This window comes from Tamandua tetradactyla, chromosome 19, assembly GCF_023851605.1.
Source record: "Tamandua tetradactyla isolate mTamTet1 chromosome 19, mTamTet1.pri, whole genome shotgun sequence".
Lineage (NCBI taxonomy): Eukaryota > Metazoa > Chordata > Mammalia > Pilosa > Myrmecophagidae > Tamandua > Tamandua tetradactyla.
The window spans coordinates 398,577-420,380 of NC_135345.1; the positions used below are offsets into that span (position 1 = coordinate 398,577).

At 58.3% G+C, this 21,804-nt stretch overlaps 1 protein-coding gene across 1 annotated transcript in view; it reads right to left on the minus strand.

The window, feature by feature from the left end:
• The window catches only part of CPLX1 (complexin 1), a 36,316-nt gene extending 15,987 nt beyond the window's left edge, over window positions 1-20,329 (minus strand). Inside the window, exons 1-2 of the mRNA XM_077137103.1 lie at window positions 20,223-20,329; window positions 18,541-18,648 (exon numbers count right to left, since the gene is read on the minus strand). Of these exons, the coding sequence (XP_076993218.1) occupies window positions 18,541-18,571 (31 nt within the window). The 5' untranslated portion in view covers window positions 18,572-18,648; window positions 20,223-20,329. The remainder of the gene's footprint in view (window positions 1-18,540; window positions 18,649-20,222) is intronic.
• Window positions 20,330-21,804: the final 1,475 nt, after the last annotated feature.

The following is a 21,804-nucleotide window of genomic DNA, read 5'->3' on the forward strand; positions in this document are numbered from 1 at the left end:
CAGCACCCAAGGTTACCAGGCACCACCCAAGGTCTCCAGACAGCACCCAAGGTGGCCAGGCAGCACCCAAGATCTCCAGACAGCACCCAAGGTCACGAGGCAGCACCCAAGGTCACCAAATAGCACTCAATGTCGCTAGGCAGCACCCAAGGTCGCCAGGCAGCACCCAAGGTCGTTGGAGCAGACCAGTATGAATGAGCTGTGGCGTGGCAGCTTGTGGAAGGTCACTCTCGAGGGAGAGAGAAGGGGTGCCACGTGTGGAACCTGCCCCGGCGCCCTCACAAGCATCCGTGATGGCCGTCCCCCAGTGAGGCTCGCCCCGGCTGCGGCCTCCTGGTTGCCAGGCACCAGGTGACAGGCCTGGAAGCCATGATAGGTCTGCATGCGCATGAGCGCCGAAGGCCACCAAGGCGGCGGCGGGGACGGGGTTCTGGGAGACCGGGGGAGAAAGCCCTGCTCGGACCCGCCGTGTTTTCTGTTATTACATGAATATAGAAAATACAGAATAAGCATTGCAGAGAGACACCCAAGTTAGCGCTAAACTTCCACCCTGGAAAGGCAGCACATCGTCCTCTGCAGCACTCATGGAATATTTGCAAAGGTCAACCACCTGCTAGCTTCAGAAAGAGCTGCAAAATGCTTTTCAAGGTAGAAATAAGGTCATGTGCTCTGACTAGGTACACAAATAACACAAGTAGGATCAATAATAATGTAAAAAAAATTCTCCAGGCCCTTGTAAATGTAAAATCTCTCTAATAATGAGCTAAAAATATCACTAAAACCTCAGTTAGCACTTTTCTAGACTACAGATGAGACCAGATCTAGCAAAATCTAAAGGGAAGCTGATGCTGTAAATGACCTCAAGCAGTCACATTCCTAAGCAAGCCAGAATGCACCAAAGGAAACACCTCCACTTCCAGCCTCCAGTGAACGAATCACAGGAAAAGGAGGAGAGCTGGAGGGGGGAATGCGTGGTGCTGAAAGCAGAATCAGTATGTTAAGAAAGAAAATAATGTCAAGAGAATGGACAATCCAAGACGCGTCTTCAACACCCAGAAAATAAGCACCTGCCTACCTGCTCAAAGCAAAGCAAGTAAGCTTAAAAACAAACAATGAGGGCAAACAATGGAGAAATCACCCAGATTGAAAGGAAATGAAAATGGTCAAATAATGTATTGTACACTCCAGCTGAACACATTTGAAAACGTGTATAAAATAGATTTGAAAAAATGTTGTAAGAACCTGAGAAAGACATCAAAGAATTCACAGATGGATTCTTTCAAGCTTTGAGGAAACGTAATTCCAGTGATACTTAGACTATTTCCGGGATGGGAAAAGAAGAAATCCATGTGTCATGGTCAGGTTCATGCGTCAACTTGGCCAGGTAGTGCTACCAGTTTGTCTGGTTGGGCGAGTGCTGGCCTGTCTGTTGCGATGAGGACATTTCATAGGATTAGATCATGATCACGTCAGCTTCATCCACAGCTGATTCCATTTGTGATCAGCCAAGGGGAGTGTCTTCTGCAATGAGTGATGCTCAGTCTAATCACTGGAGGATTCAGAGGAGACAGTCTCTATTCCTGCTTTGGCCGGTGAGCCTCTCCTGTGGAGTTCGTCCAGACCCTCCACTGGAATCCTCAGCTTCACAACCTGCCCTGCGGATTTTGGACTCTGCCTTCCCACGGTCACGTGAGACACTTTTATAAATCTTATATTTGCGAGTGTTCCCTGTTGATTCTGTTTCTCTAGAGAACCCTAGCTAATACACCATCCTTCCGGGTTATTTTGCAAAGTCAGCTTAAGAGTGGCCACACTTCACTGTGACATGAAGAGGAGGAAGGCGTTTGGCATTTCCTATGGAATTTTATAAGAAAACGTGCATCAATGGGGTTCACTTCAGGAGGGAAAGACGTTCACCAGTAGGAGAAAACGAGGGTCCTGGCACGGGCTGCTGGGACGCCCGTCCGGGCAGTGTGGCCCCGTGGGCTGCCTCCCTCTCCCGGGCAGGGGCCCTGCGCCTCTCAGCCGCCTGAAGCCCACCGGGAGGCGTGACGGGGCCCCTGGGCGGGGCGGGGCGGGGCAGGGCTGCATGGGGTGGAGCTGGGGGGGCTGGTGGGGCGGGGCTGGGCAGGGTGGGGTGGAGCTGGGGGGGCTGGTGGGGCGGGGCTGGGCAGGGCAGGGCGGGGCAGGGCTGCGTGGGGTGGAGCTGGGGGGGGCTGGTGGGACGGGGCTGGGCAGGGTGGGGCGGGGCTGGGCTGCGTGGGGTGGAGCTGGGGGGGCTGCGTGGGGCGGGGCTGGGCAGGGTGGGGCGGGGCTGGCGGGGCTGCGTGGGGTGGAGCTGGGGGGGCTGGTGGGGCGGGGCTGCGCGCGCCTCCCTGCCCTGGCTGTGGATGAGTGGCAGGTGGGGGCCGGCCCCCCAGGCTGATCTGCCCTGAGGACCCAGACCACCCCTGCTCCCTGGAATTTACCTCTATCAATTATGGTCAGAGCAGGGCTGGACTGTCCACCTAAAACTGTGAATTTCCCTTTTTCTCTATTTCTCTTTAGTTCTACTGCTTTTTGCTTATGCTTTTTGAGTCTTGGTTATTAGTGGTAGGATTATATCCTCTTAATTGACCCCTTCATCATGAAACGACTCCCTTTATCCTTGATAGCTTTCTTTCTCTGAAATCTGCCTTGTCTGATATTATCTTTTGATTATTATTAGCGTTGTTTATCTTTTTCCATCCCTTCACTTTTTTTTTTTTGCACAAAGATTTATTAAGTGTGGACTGTTGAAAATCAGTAAACAAATGTTTCTGTCCCCGCATGGGGGCGGGGACAGCATCAACAAAATAAAGAGAGTCATATAGTATATCAGAGGGTTTATGGCTGGGAATAAAATGAAGCTGAAAGGGGGATAAGGTGGGGGAGGTGCAGCAATACTTTTTATTTTGAGATACTATCAAACTTACAGGACAATCACGAAAAATAATACAAATCCCATATAGAGAACGCCAGTGTCCCTCTTTCCCTCAGATCCAGCCATTTCAACCTTCTGCCATGTTTGCTGTGTTATTTCTTCTATCATTTATATATCCATCGGCCCGTCTGTCTGCCAGTCTGTTATCTGAACACCTGAGGGTAGGTTGTGTGCGTCGTGCTCTTTGCACACTTTATACTGCCAAGTGCATTTCCAAAGAACAAGGACCATGTGCTGCCTTTGATTGTCTCCTAAGTTGCTCTTTCTTTCTTATTTTTAAAATGATTTTAAATTGTGGCACCGTACATACCACAAAGCTTCCCCATCCCAACCACCCAAGCACACCCTTCAGTGGGATTAATCACATCCACAACACCGCAGCACCTTTACTGCCTTCTGTCGTTAAACCTTCCCACCTCCTCAGGGGGAAACCCTGCACCCGGTATACATCAACCACCCTTCCCCGTTCTCCGCACCCTTGGCAGCCTGTGCCCAATCTCTCTCTCTGCGAGCCTGCATACTCCCCAGCTGGGGCTTAATGCTGGCGCTCTAAACTATACCAGTCTTATTTGCTCTGATATGAACTTAACTTCAATAGGACACACGAATCGTGTTCCTGTAACCCTCCGCCCCCATCTTCACACAGCTCCTGTCACAAAGTGCGTGTTTATGCATTATGAGTCCAAAGCCACTGACTTATCCTTCCATTTTATGCATCTGCATTTTAGATCCGAAAGGAAGTAAAAAGTGGAGTTATGAACCCAAAATACAGTGGTCTTGGCATTTATAGTTACCCATGCCGGTCCCTTCGGCAGAGATCTTATTATGTCTGTGCGATCCGACCTAGCGTCCTTTCCTTTCAGCCTGAAGCTCCCGTTTTAGCATCTCTTGTAGGCAGGACTAGGGGTGACAAGGTGCCTCAGCGTTTGTTTATCTGGGAATGTCTTCATCTCTCCCTCATTTCTGAGAGGAAGTTCTGACTGATAGAGCCTTGTTGGTTGGCAGTCTTTTGCTCTCAGCACTTTGTGTCATCCCACTGCCCTCTGGCTCGCATGGTTTCCTAAGAGAAATCGGCACTTATGTGTTTTGGGGCCCCCTTGTCTGTGACACACTCTTTCCTCCTGCGACTTTCAGAATTCTCCCTTTCTCTTTGGCATTCGACAGTCTGGTTATAATATAGTATGGGTGTGGAGCTGTTTGGGTTTACCCCGTTTGGAGTTCATTGAGTGGGCATCTTGGATGTGTAAATTCACATCTTCCATTACATTTGGGAAGTTTTCAGTCATTGTTTCTTTGAACATTCTCTCTGCCCCTTTCTCTCCTTGCGGGCTTCCCACAATGTGTACACGGGAACACTGATGGCGTCCCACCAGCCTTTTACTTTAAAGCTGTTTGCGCCTTTTTAATTTAAGTGGGTTTTTTGTACTCAACAGAGTTGAGTCTTGATTTTTTTTATCCAATCTGATGTTCCCTGTCTTTTAATTAGAGTATTCCTCACAGCCAGAGTAGAAAAACTCATAAATTGTGGGTCCTTGGTTAAAGCACCAAGCGGGTTATGGCTTCAGGATGGTGGAGAATTAATCTCAACTAAACTCTGCGCTGAGCCACTGAGCTGAGCCTAAAACAAGATATGAGAGACCCAAACTGTTTCTAAGGAATGGCCACATCAAAACAAAGCTCAAGAATATATGTAGGAAAACAAAACATTCATTGCTTTAACAAGGTAAAATTCACAATGCATGGCATTCAGCCAAAAATTACCAGGCATGCAAAGAAACGGGAAAACACAACCCGTTCAGGTGAGGCAACTAGCAGTTTTGTTGCCCGTGCCTGACCGTGTGTGCTCGTCTCACGGAGGGAGAGGCCAGAACCCCACCGTGCCGTGCTGGAGGCACACAGGACGCGCCACAGGTCACCTTAGAGACCATTTTAGAAGCAAACCTGGGTGGTCAGCTTCATTTTTAAACTGAAGACATGAGTTCAGAATGCAATATTACACAAATGAGGCAAATTCCCCCTACACACACTGTTTTTATCTAATGAAAATTTCACCGATTATTTATAATTGGCTGTATTTCTTCCAGAAAAAGGTAGTGCAAGAATGGCACTTGTCCTAAAGTACATTAATAAAATCACGTTTTGGAATTATCATTGGCCTTCCCTATTTATATGCTGGATTCTAATTCATAGTTAGTCTTTTGCTAGAATGAACTGTGTTCACCAGGCCCCTGCTCCTTCTTTCCTGCACACAGTCAGCCCTCCTGAGCGCCATACTCCCTCCTGAGAGGTGTACCCAGCACACTAATGCTCTGTCCAAAATGTATCATTATTAACTATGATAACTAACAGGTAGTAAATTTAAAGCATCCAACCCATAATGAAGAAGCTGTATTGCCTGATAGATCTGACCATATAAATATACACGACAAAAACGTCATAGAACATCATAATGTAAAATGACAAAATGTTAGAAAGGTATTAGGAAATAAGAGAAAACTCACCCAAAATTAATTAATCACAAACATAAATAGTAAGTACTAGATATCTGAAAATCCTGTTCAGTGAATGAAGGATGTCGGGTCACAGGATGCTCTAAAAACGAGGTCAACTCCAACTGTCAGGTCATCGCGAGTCTCACTCAACCCGGGGTGGGGTCGTGGCCCCTGTGTGGGCGGGCTGGAAGGGCATGTCACAACCCCTGTCCCAGGCAAGACGCAGGCTTGCAGCGTGTCCTGTGCCATGGCCACGGCCCTGAGGGCTTCCTAGAAGCCACCGGCCTCCTCCGTCCCGGCAGCCAGCCCCCGCAGGAGAGTGCAGCTGCCGCCCCGCCTGCCCCCGCACGGCTGCCACCTCACCAGCTGTCTGCCTGTTGCCCGCACGAGGACGAAAGCGTCACCCGGGCAGCACCGCCTGTGTCTGGCTCATAAGACAAATACCAGCTACCGACTAAAGGACAGGATGTGAGCGCAGGCCGTCCACGCCACACTGTTTATCACAGCAAATTCCTGGACGTGGGACACAGGCCAGGCCGCCGGAGGTTGTGCACACGAGCCGAGCTCCAGACCCAGTACAGGGTATCTCAACAGGCGGGACCCTAACCCGAGGCGTCCTTGTCAGGGCACTCTGGGTGCTGGCTAAAGAGGGGGGCTGAGCCCGGGAGTACTCACACCAACACCCCGAAAATGAGAGCAAACCAGTGAGCAAACACTTTCACCAGGATGGATGGGATGGGACAGGAGAGGACAGTACAGCTGAGATATCAAAACTGGGAAGATGGAAAGCAGATACGAGTGTGGCAAGGAGGAAGAGGCAAGCTGATGACGCAGAGCGGGGCACTGCGGGGAAGCTGATTCACCCCTGAGGCCCCGGGACGGCGGGCGCGGGTGGCAGCGGGCTGGGGTGCAGCTTGCACGACAGGCTCTCGGAGGGGCCACCTTCGTTCAGGCAGGGAAGGGACAAAACAGAGAACAGCAGAAGACGTTTTAGAAGTAGGAAAATACAAGCGAGCTTTTAGAAATTAAAAATATAAATGCAGAAATTAAAAGTTCTGTTAAAAGACTAAAAGAAAACAAAGGATATATCACAGATGGCAGCAAAAAAAAAAAAAAAAAAAGATAGAGAAGGGCAACAGGAGAGAAAGTGTGAGAAAATAGAGACTCAGCAGGGCCCTGGGAGCCGGACGCTGGGTGCAAGGGGGAGAACTGGGGAGCAGGGCGGGGCAGGCGGGATCCCCAACCACAACACAAGCAGGTTTCGTGGAGCTGAACGGCCCACCTCTCCGGTGGATGAAAGAAATCCCCCAGAAGATCTTAAAATCTTAAAACTTGTGAATTCCAGGGTCCAAGAGGAAAACTTAAATCTTCCAGAGAGGAAAAACGATGGTGCATAGAAGTTCGGAACTGAGAATGGCATTTGGCTTTTCAACAACCACATTAGAGCCTGGGAGGCAACAGAGAAATGACCTAAAATTTTGAGGGGAAACTCTTAAAAGCGTGGTACTCTAAATCACGCGCGAGGGTAGGACGGGCCCCGACGGCACTGGAAGCCTGCGGCCCCCGCGAGAGGCTGCTGGAGGATGTGGGAAGAAGCAGAGATAGAAATTCAGGTGGAGGGAAAATGGGATGTATGCAACCTACAGGAAAGCAAAGTTCTGTAAGAAAGAAATGTAATCATAGGACACTTCTCAGCTCATCATAGAACACATGTGCATGGCCGTGGAGACGCAGCCCCAAATCCTGAGGAAACCCCAGGGGGCACAGGGAGGGCTGCACCCCCCACCCCGCAGGTCACCTGCGGCCGCAGACATGGCCTGGCCAGTGGGGGAGGGACAGGTGCCCACGGTCCAGCAACAGGGAAACATGTTATTTTAAGGTTCATGTTATTTTATTCAGTACTGGTTAAATCAAAACTGATTTCATGGCTCAGAAATCTTGGCGACATTTCAGTAAAATAGCAAGAGGCTGTTGACACAAGTGCTTCGCAAAGCCCTGGCTAGTCCCCAGGCTGGCCAGGGGGTCAGGCTGGGGACTAGGCAAGATGTGCCGACATCCTGGAGACTTGGTCAGGCTACGTTTGCTCTGTGTCTTACTTCCAAAAAGTTGGGCTTCTGTCTAAATAGGTGTGCAAAACAGACTGAAACAGTGACCGTCCAAGGATCTGTGACTTCTGACCTTTAGACTTGACACCTGGTAATGGAAACTGCATTTGTTACAGCGTTTGTGGTTGAAAAGCTATTTTAGAGGCACGTGCCCTCGGTTCCTTCCCCAGCCTTGTGACACTGAGTGTGGCTGCACCAGGCCAGCCCAGCACACAGCACCAGAGACTGCAGGGCCCCTTAAAACACCCCTCCCTGAGAAACAGAATTTAAAAATACAACACTAGTGATCCTAGCAAAAACTTTAAAAAATACAATGTTTAGATTTTCCGTATCTCTCCTTTCTATTTCTCGGTATCACTTCAATCCCCTATAGTGAACATCTAGTATTTTAATGACAAGAAAAATAAAATTCCACTTCGTGTTAAAAATTATAATTATAAATATTGCTTAAAAACTGAATGCAGGGCAGGCCACAGTGGCACGGTGGCAGAGTTCTCACCTGCCCTGCTGGAGACCCGATCCATTCCCAGTGCCTGTCCATGCAAAAAAAAAGGAATACAAACACCACATTTTAAAAATATATTAAGAAGCAGATCAACTAGGTCTAAATTTAAAAAATGAAGGAGATTATAAAAGTGCATAGAACTCCTTGAATTAACAAGGACTCAAAATATACTTTAGTCAGCTCTGACAGTTAGAGCTACAGAAACTAAATGACGTTCTTAAAGGGTATTTAGTTTCCAAAACATTGCAGAAGTTTTTAAAAAGAAAATGTAGGCCAAAAAAAAAAAAAAAAGAAAGAAAATTGTAGGAGCCAAGGGTTAAAACAAGACCTGCAGAATTTGTTGGGAGCAGCTGGCATTAAAATGGTGGCAAGAAATTGAGGAGACAGTTATTTGCTTAATGGAGAACAGTCTGGGAGAGGGAGAATGTTTGTTTTGTCTTAGCCCCAGGTTCTCTGTGGTCATCTTAAGTAAGCACTCTGTATTCTCACCAGGTGCATGCGTACTCTTTGTCACGTGAACCCTGCAGTATATAAGCAGGAACCAGTTAAAAAATAAAGTTGTCTGATGTCTCTGGCCTGTTATCGCTGAGCTTCAGACCCCCTGAACCCATCTGTGTCTGTCTTTCATTCTTTCTTTCTCATCATTCCTTAGTATCCTTTGAGCTCCATTTCATAGGAAGCAACATTTGGCGCCCAACGTGGGGCTCGAAGAAGACTCCAAAACAATATTAAGGAACCAAGGAAAAGTCTCCATTCAAGGGACGTGTGTCCAGCCGACAGAAGAGGACTCGAGGCATATTGGTAAAGTAAGCATTTTCCTTGGAGCATCAGGGTAATGGGTAGTCACAATAGGCGGCTGGAGGAGTATGTGTGTGTGCTGAAAACACTGTTAGAGTGCCATTACAAAAAATAAGGCTTTGATAAAGCTTAAGAGTTATTTGTATTTTGAAGAAAAAGACTGTGGATAAAGCAGAGAAGAGCCTAAAGCAGACTCCCCGTGGTGAGATGGGAGACGTTGAGGGAAAAGGAGTGAAGAAAGTTCTGAGCTGAAAACATTTTTCCATGACAATACAGTGAGGCCACATGGAGCAATAACAGAAGGGAGTTTAGGAAAAATAAAGAAACTAGGTTCTTGTGGTTACGAAGAAAACAGTTAAGGGAAATAGTAACATAAGGATGACACAACCAGGAAATATGTTTATATTCCTGACCCACCTCTGCTGTGGGCCCTAACATGGGCCAATCCGACTTGATCAAAATATCTGAATATGGTTTAGGATTCCCGGGTCCAGTAGAGTCTAGGCTCCCTATTCTAGGCCCCTTAAAACACCCTCCTTGAGAAATAGGATTTAAGAATATAACACTAGTGATCCTAGCAAGAATTTTAAAACAACATAATAGAATTCCTTGAATTAACAAGAACTCAAAATATACTTTATCATAGTCAGCTGACAGAACTACAGAGACTAAATGACGTCCTTAAAGGGTGTTTAGTTTCCAAAACATTGCAGAAGTTTTTAAAAAGAAAATGTAGGCCAAAAAAAAAAATGTAGGCCATATATTGATATAAAATTAATATGACAGCAAGGAATAATTTAACAAGGCAAACAAATACGATAAAGTTCGATAAAGTATAGGAACTATAATAATAGCTGTTAAATGGGCTTGATGAAACCAACACGTCCGACTGAATGAAAAGGAAACTCAGCAGCGTGTGCCCCGAATGACGGCCCAGCAAGGGTGGGGCAGCAGGGAAGTGTGGGCCGGGGCGTGTGGGGTAAATGTAGGGAAAAAAATTTTAAAAACAGCGAGTTCCTAATATTACTTCTGGTCAGACGAGACTTCTAGGGGACAACGAACAAAAGTCCCACACATGGTGGGGGCGCCTGTGGGGGGAGGGACTGGGTGGCGGCGTGGAAACTGGCTCCTCCCCGCTCCGTGTCCCCCGAGCTCCTGGCCAGCCTGAGCTGCGCAGGTCTGGGACCCTTGGCCCTCTGGGGACAGCCTCGGCCCAGCCTGTCCACGTGGCCGATGCAGCCGCTGGGTCAGCTGCGCCCCTCTGCCTCGGGTCGGCCCCAAGCCAGCGCCGTGCCCTGCTGCCCCGTGGGGGTCCCGCAGCGGCCTGCCCGGGGCCGGACCTGGGTGCCTGTGGGTGCAGCGCGTTGGCTCTCTGGTCCTTCCCGCGGTGGGCACGGAGCCCACCCTGGGGGCAGCGGAGGGGCCCCGCCTGTGCACACCCCCAGGGCTGGCAGCCGAGTCAGCCCCCTGCTGCCTCCACAGCGGCCCTCCCTGCCCCTCGCAGCCCCCGCCTGGCGGCCTTTGGCTCTGGGCCCAGCCTCACTGTGGAGCACCCCCAGATTTTCTGCAATGCTTTTCCTGCTTTTGTACCCACCCTTCAGTGCCAAAAACACCTCTTCTCGCCCAGCAAACCCTTTTGTGATTTGTGCAAACCTTCATTAGGTCATCTGGGAATTTTCCTTCTGCACAACAAAGCCCATTTCCCTCCTCTCAGCCAGGATCGGATGCTGACGCCCGCTGGGCTGCTTCCAAGGGATGCAAGCAGGGGCGGGGCCTGGGGGTGGGCCTGGGGGGCAGCAGCCACCCCTGGGAGGCCACCGCCTCCCGTGCCTGTGGGAGCTGAGGGGCAGGCAGAGTGTCTGCTCTCGGCTTTCGGGAAAGGACAAACAGAGACAGAGGCGAGATGAAAATGCCAATTAAGGAGCCTGAGCAGAGCCACACAGGGTGACAGATGGCACGGCGGCGCCGCCTGGGGTGGCAGGGACTCGGCGTCTCCGTCCCCCCATTCAGCCGCCAGGCCATTCACAGTGCCTCTGCACCGGCCCGGGGAAGTGGGCTCAGCGCCAGGGCCCCGGGCATGGGGGACCCCAGCACACCCCAGGGGGAAGACCCCTGGGTGCCAGTGGGCAAAGACGGGGTTGATGGCTCATCAGATGTCCCCACCACCAGCCAGAGCCCAGTGGGCCCAGCAGACCTTTAATGCGGGGCTGATCCCCGGTGCTGCCCTGGATCCAACCCACCCACTGCGGCCAAGAAGCCAGGAAAGGAGCGAGGGCTCCGAGCCCTCTGGCTAGCTACTCCCGTGATGGGAGTGTGGGCCGTGGGCACCTCCGTCCATCTTTGGCAGCAAAGGCCGTGGGGCTGGCACACAGGGGGGCGGCACATAGGGGGGCCGTCACACAGGGGGGCCGTCACACAAGGGGGCCGTCACACAGGGGGCCGGCACACAGGGGGGCGGCACACAGGAGGGCAGTACACAGTGGGGCCGGCACACAGGGGGGCCATCACACAGGGGGGCCGTCACACAGTGGGGCCGTCACACAGTGGGGCCAGCACACAGGGGGGCAGTACACAGTGGGGCCGTCACACAGGGGGGCCATCACACAGGGGGGCCGTCACACAGTGGGGCCGGCACACAGGGGGGCGGCATATAGGGGGGCCGTCACACAGGGGGGCCGGCACACAGGGGGGCTGTCACACAGGGGGGCCGGCACACAGGGGGGCGGCACATAGGGGGGCCGGCACACAGGGGGGCCGGCACACAGGGGGGCTGTCACACAGGGGGGCCGTCACACAGTGGGGCGGCACATAGAGGGGCCATCACACAGGGGGGCCGTCACATAGTGGGGCCGGAACACAGGGGGGCTGTCACACAGGGGGGCCGTCACACAGGGGGGCCGTCACACAGTGGGGCGGCACATAGGGGCGCCATCACACAGGGGGGCCGTCACACAGTGGGGCCGTCACACAGTGGGGCCTGCACACAGGGGGGCGGCACATAGGGGGGCCGTCACACAGGGGGGCCGTCACACAAGGGGGCCGCCACACAGGGGGGCCGGCACACAGGGGGGCCGGCACACAGGGGGGCCGTCACACAGTGGGGCCGGCACACAGGGAGGCCGGCACACAGTGGGGCCGGCACACAGGGAGGCCGGCACACAGTGGGGCCGGCACACAGGGGGGCCGGCACACAGGAAGGCCGGCACACAGTGGGGCCGGCACACAGGGGGGCTGTCACACAGTGGGGCCGGCACACAGGGGGGTAGCACACAGTGGGGCCGGCACACAGGGGGGCCGTCACACAGTGGGGCCGGCACACAGGGGGGCCGGCACACAGGGAGGCCGTCACACAGTGGGGCCGGCACACAGTGGGGCCGGCACACAGTGGGGCCGGCACACAGGGGGGCCGTCACACAGGGGGGTGGCACACAGGGGGGCCGGCACACAGGGGGGCCGCCACACAGTGGGGCCGGCAAACAGGGGGGTGGCACACAGTGGGGCCGTCACACAGTGGGGCCGGCACACAGGGGGGCTGTCACACAGTGGGGCCGGCACACAGTGGGGCCGGCACACAGTGGGGCCGGCACACAGGAGGGCCGGCACACAGTGGGGCCGGCACACAGGGGGGTGGCACACAGGGGGGTGGCACACAGGGGGGCCGCCACACAGTGGGGCCGGCAAACAGGGGGGTGGCACACAGTGGGGCCGTCACACAGTGGGGCCGGCACACAGGGGGGCCGGCACACAGTGGGGCCGGCACACAGTGGGGCCGGCACACCGGGAACACTGTACACAGCGGGTCAGCACTCCCTGGGGACGGCAGACTCCAGGGGTCCACGTTCACTCGCAGCGCACGTCCGAGACCTGGAGGGTTCACGTGTCGGGTCCCAGTGCTCTCCCCGACCTGCTGGGCAGGAAGCCGTCTGCCCCTGAGCAGCCGTGTCCTGCTGCTCTCCCAGCTCATGGCTAAAGGAGGGGACACGAAGCCCTGTGGGGTGGGGGTGGCGAAGCGGGGTTGTGTGGGTGGGGTCTCAGGCTACGGGTGCCAGTGGGCAAAGCAGGGGGTAAGCTCGAAACTATGGGAGAGGATGGGACGGCGAAGTTGGGGGCTGGACGCTTAGCAGGGGGAACGGGGATGCTAAGGCGGGGGCAGTGATGGCACATGGTGTAGGGGGGCGGTGCTGGGGGGCGGCCGTGGAGTGGGGGACGGTGATGCCTGGCGGTCTCAGACGGGAGGCAGTGGCGGGGTGTCCACCTGCCCAGCCTGGGCCGGTCCCTGCCAGGTCACACCCTGCAGCTCTTGGTACTCCCCCGGCCTCCAGGCGCCTTAGGGCCCCGGTATAGCCATCCCCCTTGACTTGGGGCATCCCAGGCCAGGCTTCCCCACGTTGGCCTGACTGACGGAGGGAAGGACAGTGGTTTCTGCCCCCGGAGGGCTCTGCAAGGACTGGCTTGAAGCCAAGGGCATTTGTCTGCATTTCCAGAACCCTCTGCCGCCAGCTCCAGAAGCAAAGCCAAGCGAGTGCGGGGCCCGTGTCCCCCGGGAGCCCTCAGGCCACAGGGGCAGGTCCAGAAGCACACAGGACCCTCCGGGCAGGTGACAGCGGGCCTAGGCCGCGTGTGTCCCAGTCCTGGCCCTGGCCTCCCGCTCCCCTGTCCCCCTGCCCCTGCGCCTGCACGGCCTCGGTGGAGGGCGAGAACCCAGGAGTCCTGCACCCTTGGCGTTGCCCTCCCAGAGCCCAAGTGCGCTGTCGGCGGCTGAGCCCTGGAAGGGCCTCGGAGCCCTCACTCCCTGTCCACCCGCGCAGCCGCCGCCGGCCACCAGGGAGCTCCAGGAGTGGCGCTTCAATCCCAACCATAATTTCTTGCCAACGAGCAAGGCAAAAAATAAATGCCTGTATGCGTGGCGCACATTACACCGTTTTACTCCCAGCTGGGGCTAACGCATCTCTAATTGAGTCACAATTGATCAACAAGAGGACGTGCCCGGCCCCCAGCTCTTCAGAGGCGTGTTTCCCCGACAAGCCCGGCTGGGGCCTGGGAACTTGGAGTAAAAGGAGCATGTCCCGAGCCCAGGGCAACCCCGAGGGCACCCTCCAGCCAGCTGGGCACCACGCCGCGCGTCTCGCCCTGCCGGCACCGGACGTCCATCTCGATGTCACCTCTCCATGAAGCTCCTTCCCCCGCCCCGCCTCCTTTCCAAGGTCCTGACCACCGCAGCGCATGGGGACACGTCTCACCGAGGGGCGACAGCGAGCGGATGGTGGGCGGGACCAAAGCAGTCGCTTGGCGCTGGCCCAGCCTGGTGCTGCCCCCAAGGTGGCCCGTTAATCCCCGCATGGCCCTGACAGTGTGAGGAGGCACCACGTCCACCTGCCACTTCCTGGCCCTGGGAAAACAGACGCCAAACTATACCCGCGGAGGCCTGGCCCCAGGACCCACAGGTGTGGCCAGAGTGGCCGGAGCTGGTGTGGAGGCCGCACAGCGCATGCGCATTGGCACCAACGCGTCCTTCCTCTGGCCGCTGAGCTTGCTCCCCTGCCGCTGTCTAATTTAGATCCGGCCATCTGGAAGGTCCTGGACTGGCCAGGGCCAGGAGGGCCTTTCCTTGGGGCAAGAAGAGCTAGTTCTCCAACAGCCGGACACCGTCCTCACTGACCTGGCCCCAGGCGTTCTGGATCACTAGGTCAGTGCCTCCAGCCTCAGGTGCCCACGGCCCACTGGCCTCAGAGAGACCCCGGTAGAGGGTGCCCTGGGGAACCCTGACTCCTGGTGAATTGAAGAAGCTGCATTGCACCATTGTCAGCTGAAGAGGCCACCCACAGTCAGCCGAGACCACCCTCAGAGGACACAAAGCCCCCAGACGGGAGAGCACCCTGGCCCAGCCTGACCCTTAGGGAGGCTCTGAAGAGGAGGCAGCCACCCAAACTCCCGCCCCTCGCCAGCTCTCCCTGTCCCCCCCGGTTCTCAAGCCGGGGTAGACCCTGGCAGTGGAGGAAAGGAACGGCCTGGGGGCCTGTTCCCTCCACCTACTTGCTCACTGCGGGATGCTGGGGTCTGGGTGAAGCTGTGGTCAGGGGCCTTGGCCCTGAGGCTGCAGGTTAGAGACACAGCGGAGACATGCTGGGAAGGACAGTCCAGGAGACGGTGCCCATGTCCACTGCTCACCCTTGGGTACGGTCCACCCACTTCCTCGGGGGTGCAGCAGACCACATGGCCCCTTCTAGTCTGCCGTCCCCTCATCCAAGCCCATGGTGCCCACCCAGGTCATCTGCACCGTCCAGGCCACCTGCACCGTCCAGGCCACCTGCACTGTCCAGGCCACCTGCACCGTCCAGGCCACCTGCACCGTCTAGGTCACCTGCACTGTCCAGGCCACCTGCACTGTCCAGGCCACCTGCCCACCCAGGCCACCTGTCCAACCAGGTCATCTACACCGTCCAGGCCACCTGCCCTGTCAGGCATCTAAACCATGGTGCCGAGGAGCAGCTGTGTACAGGCCTGTGGGCTGCCTGGATTTCAGAAATGACAGGACCGGGGGTCCTAGGAGCATCATGAGGGCACAGACATTTCCTGTAACAGGAAGTGGGCCCGGAGAGGCTGGAGAAGGTCCCGATTCCCACCACCGGGTTGTGGCTGGGCTGCCCCATTTCCAGCCCTTAAACAGGCTCCCTCCCCCACCCCCGAGTGTCTGACCCAGCCAGGGCCTGGCCTCACAGCCCCTTGTGCGGCTCAGAATGTGCTGCCCCTGCAGGCCGGTGCCCAGCACGCAGTCCACGGGCAGAGGTGGAAGGGGGCGTGGGCTGCCAGACCCCTGGGCTGGCTGCTGGGTCACCTCATGGCCTTCCCCTGCCTCCTCAGCCTCACGCAGCTCCTGCCGCAGCTTTTCCCTGGTGCCCCTTCCCCAGGGCTGTGCTCCCGGCCCCGCTGAGAAACCCTCTCCTCAAGGACCTCGAGGCCAGCTGGGCTCAGGGTGCAACCAGCCAGGCTGGTGGAGGGGAGGGCACACCGTGGGGCCCTGTGGCAGCCTGCCAGCCGCAGAGCAGAGCCCGGAAGTGCTGGCCTGGAGGTCAGGGGCTGCAGGAGAGGCCAGGGAACCCTGCAGTTTCACACTCTTCTCTGCTGGCCCCTCTGAATGTCACTGTCTGCTGGACCCTACAGCTGAGTTGGAGATACAGAGGGGTGGCTAAATGATTTAAGAGTGAACACGGAGATACCAAGGAGATGCCCATAGAGATGCCCATGAAAGTGCCCTGGCTCAGCCCCTCCCAGGGAAAATGCTTCCCAATCTTCCCACAGTCTGAAAATGCTGCCCTGACTCACAGCAGCCCAGTGCCTGGGCAGCCCCACACATGGAGTGTGCACCGGCACCCTGAGTGTGCATCAGCACGGTGAGCATGCACGGCACTGAGCATGCTTCAGCACGGTGAGCGTGCACCAACACTGAGTGTGCATCAGCATGGTGAGCGTGCTTCAGCATGGTGAGTGTGCACCAACACTGAGCATGCATCAGCACGGTGAGTGTGCACTAGCACCCTCATGTGCACTGGTGTGTGTAAGGCAGTGAGCTGAGTGCTCTGCTCCCTGAGGCGGAGCCGGAGGTCCAGCCCCAATGTCCTCTCCTGTTCTAGGGCTCCTGACATGCTAGGCTTCCGTGGCGTGTCCCCAGAATGCACAAAGCCAAATCTTCAGCTTCTACTGTCCCTGCGGAAAAAACCATGCCCTTGGGAGCCTGTGTCTGTCTGTCTAGTTCGGGATCCCGACCAGGCAGTCCCGAGGCCTTGCCGAGAGCATCGGGGACAGGAGAGAAAGGTGCCCAGAGGTTGCCCCCTTGGCCACACCCGGGCCTGACCTCAGGGCTGTCTGCAGAGGGCTGGGGGGCTCCCGCTGTGCTCCCTGACCCCTCCCTCCCTTTGGGGATGTGCACGGGGCTGGCCCCGACTCTTCCCCCAGTCCGTTCTTTCCCTCTCATTCTCTCTTTCTCCGTCTCTGGCTGTCTGTCACTTCCTTCTCTACTTTCTCTTTGTCACTCGGTCTCTACCACACCGTTTGCACCCCCAGCTCTCTCACACCCTCCTCCCTCTGCAACGCCCTGGAGCCCTGGAAGCCGTGTCCCCGCTTCCCGTGACTCCTCTGGACGGATGCCTGGTCCCTCGCCCCCATGTGGGGCTCTGGAACTGCTTCTCCCAGAGCCTCGGTCTCGGGGCTCTGACGCTTGCGGCCCCCCTCCCGCTGCGCACTAGGGGGCAGGTGGCCGCCCCCACGCGGGGCCCCCAGCGCTCAGCACAGCCGCCCCGACGCTGCTGCAGGAAAAACTTTGGGCTGACACGGCACAATGAGGGAAGCCAGACTGGCAATTACCCAGCTAATTTCAGCCATGTAGACAGCCAAATCAGATATTTCAGTTTTCTTAAAAACCCACCTCAGGGTCTGAATTAGCCACCTAATTAATTATCTGTAACAGCCTGGGAACCACTAGGTGGAACTCGTCCCCCCCACCCCCCCCCACCCCCGCGCCAGGGTGCCACCCGGCCTGCAGCCATCCCGCTGACGTAATCATTATAATTAGACCGGCCCTGTCTGCCCTTGACCAGGGACCTCTGGAAAGGCCCTGGGCCCTCGAATCTCGTGATTCAATTTGGGGAGAGCGGAAATGGAGCCGTTCTCCACAAGACAAATCCATGGTGGTAGCTCCTTCCCCGGGTGATAGGAGGATGGAGGGGGGAGGCGGGGGTAACAGTGGCTCCTGCCAACCTAGCCTGTCCCTTCCCCTCAGCTCTGGCACGACAGCCCCAGCCGGGTCCCTTTCTCTGACGAAGAATCCCAGACCCCTCCCACTGAAGGCAGCACCACGAGAGGCCTTGAGCCCATGTCACCTAATTCTCACTAGAGCATGAATGACACCAGTTTCAGGAGGGAGCTGTACCGAGGAAGGCACCTTTAACATAGCATCGAGCACTGGCCGGGCACCTCGGGCTGCAGCAGCGGGGTGGGCAGAATGCAGAATGGGTTGTTCTGCACGGACCTTCCACCCACTCAGGACAGCCTCAAGCCACTGGGGGGCCTGGGCTGACTGCACTGCTCTGCCAGGGCACATCTGTGCCAGCCCCTCAACCCGCGTTCCTGCTCATCTCCATGCCCCCAGTACTTCCAGTATTGAGACAGGGTCTCCGGCCATGATGACAGCCTGGCACCAAGCAGGGACAGGAGCCCCTCCAGAAAAGGAGGCAGCATGTTCGGACCTGCCCCCTACCCCCAAACATCCGAAAGAAGCTGCACAACTCCTCAGCAGGGGCCGGGGTCACCCTGGCCTCTCCCGTGGCCTCTGGGCTCGGGCCCCCACCTTTGCCGAGCAGCCAGCAGCACCTCCCACCCATGGCATGGTTCAGGAGGAGTGGAGCCCCTGCCCACCAGTTAGGGTTGGGCCCTGGTGCCCCAAGCGCACTCCGAGGAGCCCTTGGCACACCGAGTAGGTTGTTGCTGCTCAAGCAGGACGGGCTGCCTGCTGCGTGCCCCTGCCCCGCCTCCTGGTCCTCCCACACACACCCCATGGTGGCAAAGGACACTCAGAAGGCACCGGGTGCCAGCGCCAGCCTTGGGGCCCCTCCCTTTGGCTCTGTCCAGAGGGCAGCGTGGGTGTAAGGGGTCCCCTGGCCCCCTGCTGCCCCCACTCCCTACCTCCCAGGGCCTGCTTCATCACGAACTCCATGACGATGGCTTTGAGTCCTCAGCGGCTCCTCCAAGGGTCAGAATTCACATGCGAGTGTGGACGGAGGACCTTTGAGCCTGTGGGAGAGCACAGTGGTCACAGGTGACCCCACCAAGCTTAGGGGTCTCTGTGTGGGATGCACAGTGCCTCCTCTTATCTGCAAAGGCTTCTCCTGAGTGGGGGTCTGGGGATCAGAGAGAACACTGTTTGCTCCCCACCCCAAGTAGGGGGGGTCCCCTGCACTGGAGGGAGCCCCTGTGAGTCTCTCGAGAGTTCCTGTGGGTCTGTCCCTACACACTGACCAAGGCAGGCAGTCCCAGGTCCCCCGCTGGCCCTGCAAAGGGGTCTTCCAGCCACAGGGGCTTCTGGGGTCAGCTCTGGGCGGCGGCTGAGGGGAAGGAGCAGCACTCACAGCTTGGGGGGGGGTGGCTCGGACCTGTGCCAGCTGCAGAACCAGGGTGGAGCCCCGGGGCATGTGAAGGTGACTCAGTATCCCGCCACTGCGGTAGTCTGGGCGGGTGAGGGGCCAAGGGGGCTGGGGTACGACCATGGGAGGGTGGAAGGGTTAGGGTGGGTGGGCTGAGGGGGGATGCTCCTTAGGGGGCCCCTGTGGCTTCTACAGGGCTCTAACCCGGGAGAGACTCCAGAGCCCACTCCAACCGCAGTGGCCAGGACTGGTGTGGAGAGGAGGAGGGGCCGCAGGGGCCCACCCTACCGGGAGGGGGAGGACCAACCCCACCTCTGCATGGGGTGGGGCGCGCCAGGGTGCCCTCCTGGAGCCAAGGCCAGCTGGAACTCCAGCGGGGTTACACTTCCTGTAAAATCTCAGCAGCTGCAGCCTCCCCCACCCCCACCCCCTGCCTTGTGGGGTCTCTCAGGGCAGGAAATTTCGGACCCCTGGAGATCCACTGTTTTGTTGCTTTTCCCTCTGCAGACGGAGACCCGTCTGCGCGGGCTTCGGGAGCGAGGCCCGGCCAGCGAGTGGGGCTCCGCAAGGCGCAACGCCCAGGGGCGCCTTTGCCGCAAAGCAGGTTCTCTCCCAAACTTCTCCCCCGGCTCCCAGGGAGGGAAGGAGGGAGCCGCAGAGCCCAGCCGCGGAGAGCCCCGGGGTGCTGCAGACCTCCCCGCAGGAACCCGAGACACCCCTAGTGACCCAACTCCCGCCCCACGCGGGGACGGGGCTCCTTTCACCGCATCTCTTGGCCCTGCGGGTTAGTTGCCGGGGTCTGCCCAGCGACCCTCAGGCGGGAGCGCGGCTGGAAAGAGAAAGAGAAAGAGAGAGCAAGAGAGGGGAGGGGATCGCAGAGAAGAAGCTGAAGAGAAGGAGCAACAAAGACCCGAAGGAGGGCGCGGGCGGGCTCGGACCCGGCGGGCCGCTTCAGCACCGCCGCGGCGGACAGCGCCCGAGTCCGAGCCTCCGAGGTGCGGGAAGCCGGGGTGCGGGGAGCCGGGGTGGGGGAGCCCGGGTGGGGGAGACGGGGTGCGGGGAGCCGGGGTGGGGGAGCCCGGGTGCGGGGAGCCGGGCCTGGAGCGCGGCCGGGGCCGGGTGCGGGGAGCCGGGGCAGGAGCGCGGCCGGGGCCGGGGTGGAGAAGAGGTCGGTGGGGGGGGGAAGCCGAGGACGGGTGCGGGCAGGACGGTGAACGCGGTTACCTGCCCGGGGCCCGGCGGTCAGCGGCGGAGCGCGCTCAGCCCGGCGGGGTCCATGTGGCGCCGCGGGAATTGCGGCTGCGGTTGAAGGGCACCGCGAGGAGGGCGCGTCACTCCGAGGCGCTCCCCGCCCCCCGCCCGCGGCCGAGCATGACGAGGAGGGGAGGGGCTCCGGCGGGGCGGGGCGGGAGCGGGGGAGCCGCGGTCCCTCCCCTCGGCCGGCAGCCGTCGCGCGATCCGGGGCGGAGCTTTCGGACCCGCCCCCCCGCCCCCAGTCAAGACCCTCCTCACGGATCGGCCCCCACCCCGGCCCTCCCCGCGTGCGAGCTACTTCGAGAGCGCGCGTGGTGCCAGAGTCCTTGCGTGTCCGGCCAGAACGGGAGGGCCCTGGGGGCCACTGCGCGCGCCCACCCCCCCAGTTTCCTCGACCCCGGCCCGCCGGGACGGCTTTTCCCGGCGCGGGCGGTGACCGTGGTGTCCCCTGTCCCCGGCTCCGCCGCGACCCCGGCCCTCCTCGCACTGCGGCCTGGGGGAGGGAAGCCCAGACTCGCCAACCCGCCCGCACCCTCTTGCGGGGAGAGGCGCTGCGGAGTTGCCCCGGTCTGTTTCTCAGTGGAACAGGGTCGCAGAAAGCACGCGAGTTTCATTTTAGCGGGACAGAGGCCGAGAGACCCCCGAGAAAGCCCGCGGGAGACCCCACAGCTCCCGCGCGCGCCGGGGGTGTGGGGGGCGGAGCAGCGGCCGGGGCCGGGATGCGCAGGGCTGGCGGCCCCAACGCGGGCGGGGACGTGTGAAGGTCACTGCGGACCCGGGCGCTCAGTGCGGGACCCGAGCCCCTTCCGGGCCAGGCCGGGGTCCGCTCCGCAGAGGGGGCCGCACTGCTGACCCGCACCTCCGCGGCGGCCGCCCCCTTCGCGAAGTCCCAGGATTGCCTCTGCACTGCGGGGAGGGGGGCGGCCTCTCCCGCCTCCTGTGCAGCCAGACGTGCCCGCCCCGCGCACTGCTCCAGCTTCCGCGCGGCCGGGAGCCTCTGGGGGTGGCCTCCAGCGGCCACGGCTCAAAGCGGTCAGTGGCCCTTTCCGGCTGAGTCATGGACCCTGCAGCTGCAGCCCCTCGCCCTGCCTGGGAAGAACACCCCTCACTCTCCTAGATGCCCCTCCCCTCAGCCCCATCCATCAGGGTGCCCCAGGGGTCCTGGGCAGCAGAACCCACCCCACACCTACCTCCACTCCCACCCGGACATCCCCAAGCCTGGGGTCAGCTATGGCAGGCAGGGGACCGTCTGCAGAGAAAGGATGGCCCTACTCTGGGAAATCGTGAATGTTTCAAGGTCAACGCCCCACAGCCTCAGCTGCCCCTGGGCTGGGTGGGCCCCAGGGACAGGGCTCTGGGGTCTCCCTGAAACCCACAGGCTGGGCTGGACTGAGTGCTGCCCCCTCCTCCCGCCAATGGCACCCGTCACCAGGGTCGGACCCCAGGCCCCCTGCCCTGCTCCCTGTCAACCTCTGTGTCTGTCTCTCTGTCATCATCCTCTCCACAGCCGTCCACCCCCAGGGCTTCTCCAGCACTGACAGCATTCCAGGCC